This window comes from Erythrolamprus reginae, unplaced genomic scaffold (genome assembly GCF_031021105.1).
Source record: "Erythrolamprus reginae isolate rEryReg1 unplaced genomic scaffold, rEryReg1.hap1 H_47, whole genome shotgun sequence".
Taxonomy (NCBI): Eukaryota; Metazoa; Chordata; class Lepidosauria; order Squamata; family Dipsadidae; genus Erythrolamprus; species Erythrolamprus reginae.
In genome coordinates, this window is record NW_027248503.1 from 136,745 (window position 1) to 147,845 (window position 11,101).

The window sequence follows — 11,101 nt, forward strand, 5'->3', positions numbered from 1 at the left end:
AACTCGAAAAAAGTTCGTAAGAAGAGGCAAAATTTTTCTGAACCCCGGGTTCATATCACGAGTTGTTCGTAAGACGAGGGGTTCGTATCTTGAGGTACCACTTTATATGTTTTCGTAGATTTTATACATATATATAACATGTTTTTGCTGAATATTTAAAATTAAGGGAGACTAGGATAGTGCTATTTCGGCCCTGTTCTGGCCTCATCAGCTAGCTACTGGGATTTGATCCTGGGGCTTCTGCCTTGTAAGACAGAGAATTAACCTCTAGGCCACCAGATCTGATCCCTTCAGCTTTGTACCAAGGAGGGGCTATATTTTTTTTTCTGTTGGATCACCCTGGTATATATTGAAGGAACGTCACAGCTCCTTTTTGCCTCTAGGACCAACCCAGGGCCATTTCAAGGCAGGATGATCCAACAGAATCCAACAGATATACCAGGGTGATACAACAGAAAAAAACATATAGCCCTTCCCTGGTACAAAGCCGAAGGGATGAGATCTGGTGGCCTAGAGGTTAAGGCAGAAGCCCCAGGATATATATATATATATATATATATATATATATATATATATATATGCATGCATGCATGCATGCATGCATGCATGCATGCATGCATGCATACATACATACATACATACATACATATATATGTAAGGTGTAGAGAAAAAACTTGACATGGCAGAAGAAAACTAACTACAGTTTTGAAATCAGCAAGCCTAATTAACTATAAAAAAAGCTCAAAAATCAAGCTCAACAGAAATTGTGTTAGAAATTGTTCTCCAGTGTAATCCATTGCAGGGTGGAATCTAAGCAACTGAATGAAGCTAGCGGAGTGTTTTACTGGTCGGATGCCCTTCCCTGTCGCCAATTAGAAGTTTTGTTCAACAGATATATTTTCAGTGTGTCCAGTGTGCCTCTACCTAGGATTGAACTCACAGCCTCCTAATTCTGAGACGAGAGCTCCACCTCTAGGCCACTGCACTACTCATGGAAACGTCCCAAAATAATCCTTCCAAATTTGACCAGAAATCATCAAACTGACTGACATGGTCCAAAAAGGTCTCCGACATCGCTGCTCCAGTGAAATAATCGTGAATTTTAGTACTCAGTCCCTCAAAACTGTGGCTAAGGGTAAAACGCTATTTAATTCAACCAGGCTTATTCTGAACCTCTGCACTGTCCTAGGAGTAAATCCATTCTACTCAACGGGCTTACTTCTGAGTAATCTTGCCTTAGATGTGGTGTAAAGACAAATAATCCAAAATCATAAAACAGCCAACCATCAGGCATGTGTTGTACGAGGGTCGCCCAGAAAACAATGCACCACAATTTTTTTTCTCAGCCTACAGTAATGGTACGAATGCAAAAATTTAGATATACATTATTTGAACTGTCAGGAGTGTGTGTGTAAATTTTGCGTTTCCTCGGACAGATAGCATAGCTGCAGCCGTGTTTCGAAATGGCATCTCGAAATGTCGTTTGGCGGGACCCAGGGGAAGAGCCTTCTCTGTGGCGGCCCCGACCCTATGGAACCAACTCCCCCCAGATATCGGAGTTGCCCGCACCCTCCTTGCCTTTCGTAAGCTCTTAAAAAACCCACCTCTGTCGTCAGGCATGGGGGAATTGAAATATTCCCTTCCCCTAGGCTTATAAAATGTATGTATGGTGTGACTGTATGTATGACTGATCTCTTAAATTGGAGTTTTTAGATTTTTTAATATTAGATTTGTTTACGTTATCTTTTTATTGTTGTTAGCCACCCCGAGTCTGCGGAGAGGGGCGGCATACAAATCTAATAAATAAATGAATGAATGAATGAATGAATGAATAAATGAATAAACAAACAAACAAACAAACAAATAATGAATAAATGAAATAAATAAATAAATCTTTAAGTGATGTACGATACAAGCAGCGTGTTGTCATTGAATTTCTCACTGCGGAGAAAGAAACTGTTGGGAACATTCACAAACGTTTGTGTACAGTTTATGGAGAATCTGCAGTCGACAGAAGTACGGTTAGTCGCTGGGCACAGAGGGTGAGGTCATTAGAGGTGATTCGCTCAGTGCAGAAATGGCTTCGTGACCAGAACAAGGAGTGGTACCGACAGGACATACGTGCCCTTGTATCTCGCTGGAGGAAGGCCATAGAATGGGACAGAGATTATGTGAAAAAATAAGGAGTGTAGAAGAAACATAGTTCTTTCTTGTGTGTAAGTTTCATTGTGTTCAATAAATAATTGTTGAATAAATAAAATGTGGTGCATTACTTTCTGGGTGACCCTTGTACATCAGAAACTGCCCTCCAGTTCTAAAACTGACTTCATTCAACCCTCCAAGGTTTGCGAAGGCCAGGCTCCGTAATATGCACTCTCATAACTTCATTGTTCCCTCCCAACAACACAACTTACTTCTTTGGCAAGGCAGGCAACTTAGGCAGGAGAAGACTGGATTCGTCTTCGGCGTTATAAAACGAAGTGAGGACACTGAAATGAAAGAACGACACTTGAGATTTAATGCCCGGAAGATGCTGGTAAAAATAAAAAACTACATTTCAGAACCTTCTTCCCAACATGATTCTATTTCGAGGTGTGTGGAAATTACGAATAGAATAGAATAGAATAGAATATTGGCCAAGTGTGATTGGGCACACAAGGAATTTGTCTTGTCACAACAACTCACTTTGGAGGCTGATTTCAAAATAATTCCCATATTTTTCAGACCATAAGATGCATCAAGATTTAAAAGAGGTAAATAAGGTCTTCCCCCTGATCAACGAATGTTTTAATGTATGAATGTTGAATGATTGGTTTGATAGGTTTTACTTTCTTTTAATTGAATTTAATGGTTGTTTTTAATGTAGTATTAATTGGATTTATATTATTGTTGTTTTTGTATATGCTGTGAGCCGCCCCGAGTCCTCAGAGAGGGGCAGCATACAAATCCAAATATAAATCCAAATAAATGAATGAATGAATGAATGAAGGAAGGAAGGAAGGAAGGAAGGAAGGAAGGAAGGAAGGAAGGAAGCCACTCTGAGTCTACGGAGAGGGGCGGCATACAAATCTAATAAATAAATGAGTAAGTAAGTAAGTAAGTAAGTGAAGGAAGGAAGGAAGGAAGGAAGGAAGGAAGGAGGAAAGAAAGTTTTTGTCCTTCCTGGAGCCCAAATTTACTCTGCATTGCTCCCAAAACTTCTCCAAGCCCTGTTTTTTACCCATTTTTTTGCCACAAAAATTTGGGTGTTTTTGCCTTCCTCGAGCCCCCAGGAGGACCAATCTTTTAATTTCAACTTACCTGTTTTCTTCTGTAACTTCCATCCAGTACATGAACGTAAGAGGAACGCCGACCGAAAAAGAATGCAAACTCTCTGGTTTTTCCACATCGCAAAGGATAACTTTCTTCGTGTCCGCAAGCCCAAAAGCCAAAACTGCAAAAGTAATGAAGGGGCAGGGAAATTAAAACATGGCAGCGCATAGAAGACACTTCCTTTTAAGATCTGGGATCAATCAGGACTAGAACTGTTCTGCCTGGGCTCATTAATTGCTAGAAATAATGGCCCATTCACACTGCAATTCAAAAGTAGGAAGAGGGAGATTGTGATCCCGCTGTATAGAGCGCTGGTAAGACCCCAGAACGGAATATTGCGTTCAGTTCTGGAGACATCACCTACAAAAAGATATTGATCAAATTGAACGGGCTACAAAAAGGGGGGAAGATCTTAAGCATAAAACGTATCAGGAAAGACTTCATGACTCAATCTGTATAGTCTGGAGGACAGAAGGGAAAGCGGGGGACATGATTGAAACATTGAAATATATTAAAGGGTTAACTAAGTTTCAGGAGGGAAGTGTTTTTAATAGGAAAGTGAATCCAAGAACAAAGGGGCACAATCTGAGGTTAGTTGGGGGAAAGATCGGAAGCAACATGAGAAAAGATTATTTGACTGAAAGAGTAGTAGATGTTTGGAACAAACTTCCAGCAGACGTGGTTGGTCAATCCACAGTAACTGAATTTAAACATGCCTGGGATAAACATAAATCCATCCTAAGATAAAATACAGGAAATAGTATAAGGGAAGATTAGATGGACCAGGAGGTCTTTTTCTGCTGTCAGTCTTCTATGTTTCCATTTCTATGTTGGCTGCACGTGTTGCAGATTGCCACAAGAGGGAGCTAGAGTTAACAGCTTATTTCTCTAAGTCAACCTCTCTGTTTCTCTTTGGCTATTCACTGTTATATTTGCTCTGCATTTTCTCTGCAATCTCTCTGTATTGTAGTTGTGTATTATAGCTAAAATGTGTTTCTGCTTGATATTTTTGTTTGATGATTATGACAAAGGCAACTGATAATAAAAATACTATGTAAAGTTAAGACTCTGTATGCTGCGACCCCTAAATAAAGTTCCTTGTGTAGTGGTGACCCCCAACCATAAATCTAGCGCCAATTCTCCCAACAGAGCTTTAAGTTGATTGGCAGGAGGGTCAGAAGGACACACCCACTGTAAACACGATTGGTCAGATTGTAAAAATCTGTTCCAAGGCACCAGAATAGAAGCTTTAGTTCCTAACACCATGGGAAATTTGTCTTTTCCCATGGTCTTAGGTGACCCTTGTGAAACGGTCGTTCGACCCCCGAAGGGGTCCCGACCCCCAGGTTGAGAACCACTGTATTAGTGAAAGCATCAGGAAGGTTTAGAAATTCAATTAAAACCTGCTCTTACATTTTAAGAAAGATAATGGAAAAAGGAATGACCAAATGTAATTATGGTTAATCCATCAAGTACTAAGTTTTTATGTTTTATGGTCTTTGTTTGCTTCGTTCTTTGTATGTTTTGTTTTTAATTGTATTATAAATAAAAAAATCTTAAAAAAAAAAAAGAATTCTCCTCTATGCAGAGTTTTTTAGCTCTGGGGGTGGGTGGGAATTTGGTCCGTCTGAGAAATGAACCTTTTATATTAAGTTTTATTTTGTCACACATTACTTTTGCCATCTGGTCTCCAAGCGAGCGCAGATACTTCTTTGCCTGTGCTTTCATTTGGTGGCAAACTCCACACTCGCTGAAAATTTGCCAGGCGGTGAAGCAACACCTAGAAAGAGATGGACAGATTAATGTCACGTCCACCTTTAGAAGAAAAGCGAGGTCTTTTAAAAAAACAGCATTAAAATACGGTACCCACAAGTACAGAAAAAAACAAAACAAAGATAACGTAACCAAACATATTATATAAAATCATTTTACAGCGTTCCGTATCGGTGTACATATGACTAACTCCCAGAATTCCCAAACCAACAGGGATGAGGAATTATGACCCTTTGATGAATTGTGGAATTCAACTCCCAGAATTCCCAAACCAACGGGAATGAGAAATTATGACCTTTTGATGACTTGTGGATCTCAATTCCCAGAATTCCCGAACCAACAGGGATGAGGAATTATGACCCTTTGATGAACTGTGGACCTCAATTCCAAGAATTCCTGAGCGAATGATGGTCTTAGGTCCCACAGAGTTGGCCTTCTCCGGGTCCCGTCGACTAAACAATGTCATTTGGCGGGACCCAGGAGAAGAGCCTTCTCTGTGGCGGCCCCGACCCTATGGAACCAGCTCCCCCTGGAGATCAGAACTGCCCCCACCCTCCTTGCCTTTTGTAAAGCTCTTAAGACCCATCTCTGCCGTCAGGCATGGGGGAACTAAGACATCTCCCCCGGGCCTATATAGTTTGTACATGGTATGTTTGTGTGTATGCTTGCTTTTAATAATGGGGTTTTTAGTGTATTTGAAATTATTAGATTTGTTCTTACATTGTCTTTGTTATTGTTGTGAGCCGCCCCGAGTCTACGGAGAGGGGCGGCATACAAATCTAAATAATAATAATAATAATAATAATAATAATAATAATAATAATAATTTCATCCTGGCTCAGGAATTCTGGGAGTTGAAGTCCACACATCATAAAAGGGCCAAGTTCAGTGACGGCGAACCTTTTTTTCCTCGGGTGCCGAAAGAGCGTCTGCGCATGCTCTCACGCATGTGTGAGTGCCCACACCCATAATTCAATGCCTGGGTAGGGTGGAAACAGCTTCCCCCAACCCCCCTGGAGGCCCCCTGGAGGCTGGAACTGGCTCCAAAGGATTCCTGGAGATGGGAGAGGGTAAAAACACCCTCCCTATCCCACCCGGAGGCTCTCTGGAAGCCAAAAATGCCCTCCCAGAGCCTCTATGCAAGCCAAAACTCAGCTGGCCGGCACACACATGCATGTTAGAGCTGAGCTAGGGCAATGGCTCATATGCCACTCGTGCCATAGGTTCGCCATCACTGGCCTAGTTGCTCACCCGATCCAGACCAACAGGTTCACAACTGCAAGGTCAACTCTTTGAGGAGATCAACAGTTGAGGTTTTTTGAGGGCTCTACAACTTCTGGACTCCCTACACCCTTCAGGGACATTTCTACTTACCTCTCCCACTTTGTTTGCCAAAGCAATCAGGTCTCTCTTGGGAGACCAGGCCATGAAAATAACTTCTTGAGGAAGCTGCTTCTCTCCAACTTGCCTGAAAGCCGGCATGGTGGTGGTGGTGGTGGCATCAGTACCTGGGATCCAAAACATATAAACCACGATGAGGAGTTAGCTCAGATTAACTGAGCAACTGGGGCTGCTCTGGACAGTGATTGATTGATTTTTTGTTTTTGTTTTTTGGCCTTTTAATGACCCCGTAATCAGTAATGGGCTCCTATGGGTATGGTCAGGTATGCAGAACCGGTAGAGAAATTTTGGTCAGGTACGCAGGTCCCTTTTTCCCTTTTGGGCTCTGGGTATGTTATGTAATGTAATGTAACGTAACGTAACGTAACGTAACGTAATGTAATGTAATTTTATTTACTTACTTACTTACTTACTTACTTATTTACTTACTTACTTACTTATTTATTGGATTTGTATGCTGCCCCTCTCTGGAGACTCGGGGCGGCTAACAGCAATAATAAGACAGCGTACAATAATAATCCAATACTAAAAACGATTAAAAACCCATTAATATAAAAACCAAACATACATACAGACATACCATGCATAAAATTGTAAAGGCCTAGGGGGAATGAGTATGTTTTTCCTATTGCTGTAAATAAGGTTGAATGTGTATAATTTTAGAAGAGGTGTGTGCGTGTGTGTGTATACATATACATACAGTTTATTGCTCAAGAAAATAAAGGAAACACTCAAAGAACACATCCCAGATCTGAATGAAATATTCTCATTCAATACTTTGCTCTGTACAAAGTTGTGAAATGGATTGTCAATCAGTGTTACTTCCTAAGTGGACAGCTTGATTTCACAGAAGTTTGATTTACTTGGGAGTTTTATTCTGTTGTTTAAGTGTTACCTTTATTTCTTTGAGCAGTGTATATTTTTGTGTGCCTGTGTGTAATAGGTATGTACACATATGGCATACATACATAGAATTAAATAGTATATTTTGGATGTTCAGTAATAGTTAGTAGATAGGGAAATTGTCTCTCTTGGGGGTAAGGAGAGGCCAAGAGAAGAGGAGGAAGAGAGGGAGAGGAAGAGGAGATGGTAGAGGTTTGAAAGCAATCAAAGGAGGAAGAGGAGAAGAGGGTGGGGGGAGGAGGAGGAGAGGAAGATGGTAGCCTTGAAAGGAAGCAGAGGAGGAAAAGAGAGTGAAGAGGAGAAGGAAGGAAGAAGGAAGGAAGAGGAAGGAAAGGAAGAGGAGGAAGGTTTGAAAGGAACCAGAGGAGGAAGAGAAGAGGGGGAAGAGGAAGAAGGAAGGAACAAGATAGTAGCTTTGAAAGGAAGCAAAGGAGGAAAAGAGAGTGAAGAGGAGAAGGAAGGAAGAGGAAAGTTTGAAAGGGATCAGAGGAGGAAAAGGAGAAAAGAGGAAAGAGGATGAGGAAGATAGTAGCCTTGAAAGGAAGCAGAGGAGGAAAAGAGAGTGAAGAGGAGAAGGAAGGAAGAGGAAAGGAAGAGGAAGGTTTGAAAGGAACCAGAAGAGAGAGGAGGAAGAGAGGAAAGAGGAGGAGGAAGATAGTAGTCTTGAAAGGAAGCAGAGGAGGAAAAGAGAGTGAAGAGGAGAAGGAAGGAAGAGGAAAGGAAGAGGAAGGAAGAGGAGGAAGGTTTGAAAGGAAGCAGAGGAGGAAGAGGGGAAAGAGGAGGAGGAAGATAGTAGCCTTGAAAGGAAGCAGAGAAGGAAAAGAGAATGAAGAGGAGAAGGAAGAAAGAGGAAAGGAAGAGGAAGGAAAGGAATATGGTATATCCATTGTAAGATAAAATACAGGAAATAGTATAAGGGCAGACTAGATGGACCAGGAGGTCTTTTTCTGCCGTCCGTCTTCTATGTTTCTATGTAAGAGGAGGAAGGTTTGAAAGGAAGCAGAGGAGGAAGAGGAGAAGAGGGGAAAGAGGAGGAGGAAGATAGTAGCCTTGAAAGGAAGCAGAGGAGGAAAAGAGAATGAAGAGGAGAAGGAAGAAAGAGGAAAGGAAGAGGAAGGAAAGGAAGAGGAAGAAGGTTTGAAAGGAAGCAGAGGAGGAAGAGAAGAGGGGAAAGAGGATGAGGAAGATAGTAGCCTTGAAAGGAAGCAGAGGAGGAAATCAGAGTGAAGGGGAAGAGGAGGAAGAGGAGGAGAAGAGGGGAAAGCGACCCCCTTTCCAAGGAGACACCCCCCCTCCCCGCCGGGCAGAATGCGTCCGTATGTGGGAGCGGGGGTGGGCGAGTCTCTGGATGGGCCTTGTTGCTGGGCCTGAGGAGAAGCCCACCCGAGCCCCGCGGGGAAGCCAGCGACCTGTGCGGACCCTCCTGCGCCCCGTCCCAGAACCCTGAACCCGGCGCGCACCTGGCCGCCCGCCTGTCTCAGCTTCTCTCCTCCGCCTCCCGCCGCCGTTGTTAGTGGTGCCCGGCTCAGCTCGGCCCGCCCTTCTTCCCGCCTTCCTGGGGGCGGCGGAGGCTCCGGAAGCGGCGAGGCCAAGGCCGGCCTTCCCTCCCTCTTTCCCACCCTCAGGCGGCCTTCGCTCGGCTCCTCCTGCTAGCTCCCGAAGGAGGACCGCCAGGAAGACCCCGAAGGCCCTTTGCCGCGTCTTCATCTTTCCCCTTCTCCTTTCCCCCTTCAGTTCTCCACCTCTGCCTCCCCCTGCCTCCTTCTTCCTTTCCCCCTCCTCTCCTTTCCCTTCTTCTTATCATTTTCTTCTTCTCTTCCCTCTCTCCTTCCCATCTTCATCCTTTTCTTCTCCTGCCTTTTCTTCCTCTCCTTTTTCCTCTTCTTCTCCCTCTCCTTTTTCTTCTCCTCCTCCTCCTGTCTACTCTTTTCTCCTCCTTTTTCCTCTCCTCCTCCTCTTTTACTGTGCCTCCTCCTCCCTCTCCACATCCTTTTCCTCTACCTCTTTTCTCCCTCTCTTCATCTCATCCTTTTCTTCTCCTCTCCCTCTCATCTTTTCTTCCTCTCCTTTCTCTCTTCTCATCCTTTTCTTTACTCTGCCTCCTCCTCCTCCCCCCCTCTTCTTTTCATCCTTTTCCTCTATCTCTTTTCTCCCTTATCCTTTTCCTCTCCATTTCATCTTTTTATTCTGCCTCCTCCACCTTCTCCCCTCATCTCATCTTTTTCCTCTACCTCTTTTCTCCCTTTCTTCTTCTCATCCTTTTCTTCCTCTCATTTCTCTCTTCTCATCCTTTTTCTCTGCCTGTTTTCTCCTCCTTTTTCCTCTTCTTCTCATCCTCTTTTTTCTCTGCCTTTCTCCTCCTCCTTCCCCTCTTCTTCTCACCTCTTTCCTCTTTTCTCCCACTCTTCTCGTCCTTCTTCTCCTCTGCCTCCTTTCTTCCTCTCCTCCTCCTCTTCTCATCCTTTTCCTTTTCTCTGCCTATCTTTTCTCCTCTTTCCTCTTTTCATCCCTTTTTTTTACTTTTCTCTGCCTTTCCTCCTTCTCCTCCATCCTCTCTTCTTCTCATCCTTTTCCTCTACCTTTTCTTCCTCTTCTTCTCACCCTTTTCTTCTCTGCCTACCTCTTTTCTCCTCCTTTCTTCTTCTCGTCCTTTTTTCCTTTGCCTCTTTTCTCCTTCTCCCTCTTCTCATCCTTTTCCTCTGCCTCTCTTCTTTTATTCTGCTCTGCCTCCACCTTTCCTCCTCTCCTTTTTCCTCTTCTTCTCATCCTTTTCTTCTTTTTCTCTGGCTCTTTTCTCCTTCTCCCCCTTTTCTTCTCTTCTACCTCCCCTTTTCCTCCTCTCCTTTTTCCTCTTTTCATCCTTTTCTTTTTCTCTGCCTACATTTTTTCTCCTCCTCCTTTTTCTTCTCTTCTCATCCTTTTCTTCTGCCTCCTATTTCTCTTCTCCTTCTCTCTCTCTCCTTCTCTTCTCCTTTGCCCCCTCATCTCCTCCAGGGGCCAAACACCCCATTTCCTGCATGCTCCTCAACTGGCCTTTTTTGGTGTGTGTGTGTGTGTTTTTCTATGCCCACAATCCAACCAGGAAAATCTAACCCAGTTAGCACCAGACCGAGATAAGCAGGGGGTTCAAGTCATCTTGCAAAATGCACGTTTTTTAACTTTGCAGAACACAGCTTAATTTTAGTGGAAGGAGTATTTAGGATGGGTTACCACTAGAGGGCAGCAAATAGACTCTTTAAAAACCCTATCTGCTTGCGCCACCAAGTGGAGGAACTGTCCATGACATACAAGTCTTCACCTCTGCAACTTAGAAAAATTAGGCTGATTTTTTCAAATACAGGTCCTCGAATTACGACCACAACAGAGCCACAATTTATGTTGCTAAGTGAGATATTTCTGAAGTGGGTTTTGCCCCATTTTACAACCCACCCTGCCACAGTTGTTAAGTGATTCACTGGCAATTGTTAAGTTAGTAACGGTTGTTAAAACGAGCTTGTTTTACCCATTGACTTGGCTGGTCAGACTGTCGCAAAAGGGGATCGTGAGACCCTAGGGACACTAAAACCGTCGTAAATATGAGTCAGTTGCCAAGCATTTCAATTTAGATCACGTGACCACGAGGATGCTGCGACAGTCGTGTGAAAAGCGGTCATAAGTCACATTTTTCAGTGATGTCACTGTAAACAGCCACTAAATGAACTGCTGTAAGTTG

General features: G+C 43.3%; 1 protein-coding gene across 3 annotated transcripts in view; it reads right to left on the minus strand.

Annotated features, from left to right (window-relative positions):
• The window catches only part of LOC139155699 (anaphase-promoting complex subunit 4-like), a 55,671-nt gene extending 46,722 nt beyond the window's left edge, over positions 1 to 8,949 (minus strand). For 2 of the 3 annotated variants that reach the window (XM_070730946.1, XM_070730945.1), the window contains exons 1-5: positions 8,850 to 8,932; positions 6,460 to 6,593; positions 4,987 to 5,092; positions 3,301 to 3,433; positions 2,415 to 2,489 (exon numbers count right to left, since the gene is read on the minus strand). In XM_070730946.1, coding sequence (XP_070587047.1) covers positions 2,415 to 2,489; positions 3,301 to 3,433; positions 4,987 to 5,092; positions 6,460 to 6,567 — 422 coding nt within the window. In that variant the 5' untranslated portion in view covers positions 6,568 to 6,593; positions 8,850 to 8,932. Of the gene's footprint in view, positions 1 to 2,414; positions 2,490 to 3,300; positions 3,434 to 4,986; positions 5,093 to 6,459; positions 6,594 to 8,849 lie in introns of all 3 variants that reach the window. The other variant, XM_070730944.1, reaches the window with a different exon arrangement.
• Positions 8,950 to 11,101: the final 2,152 nt, after the last annotated feature.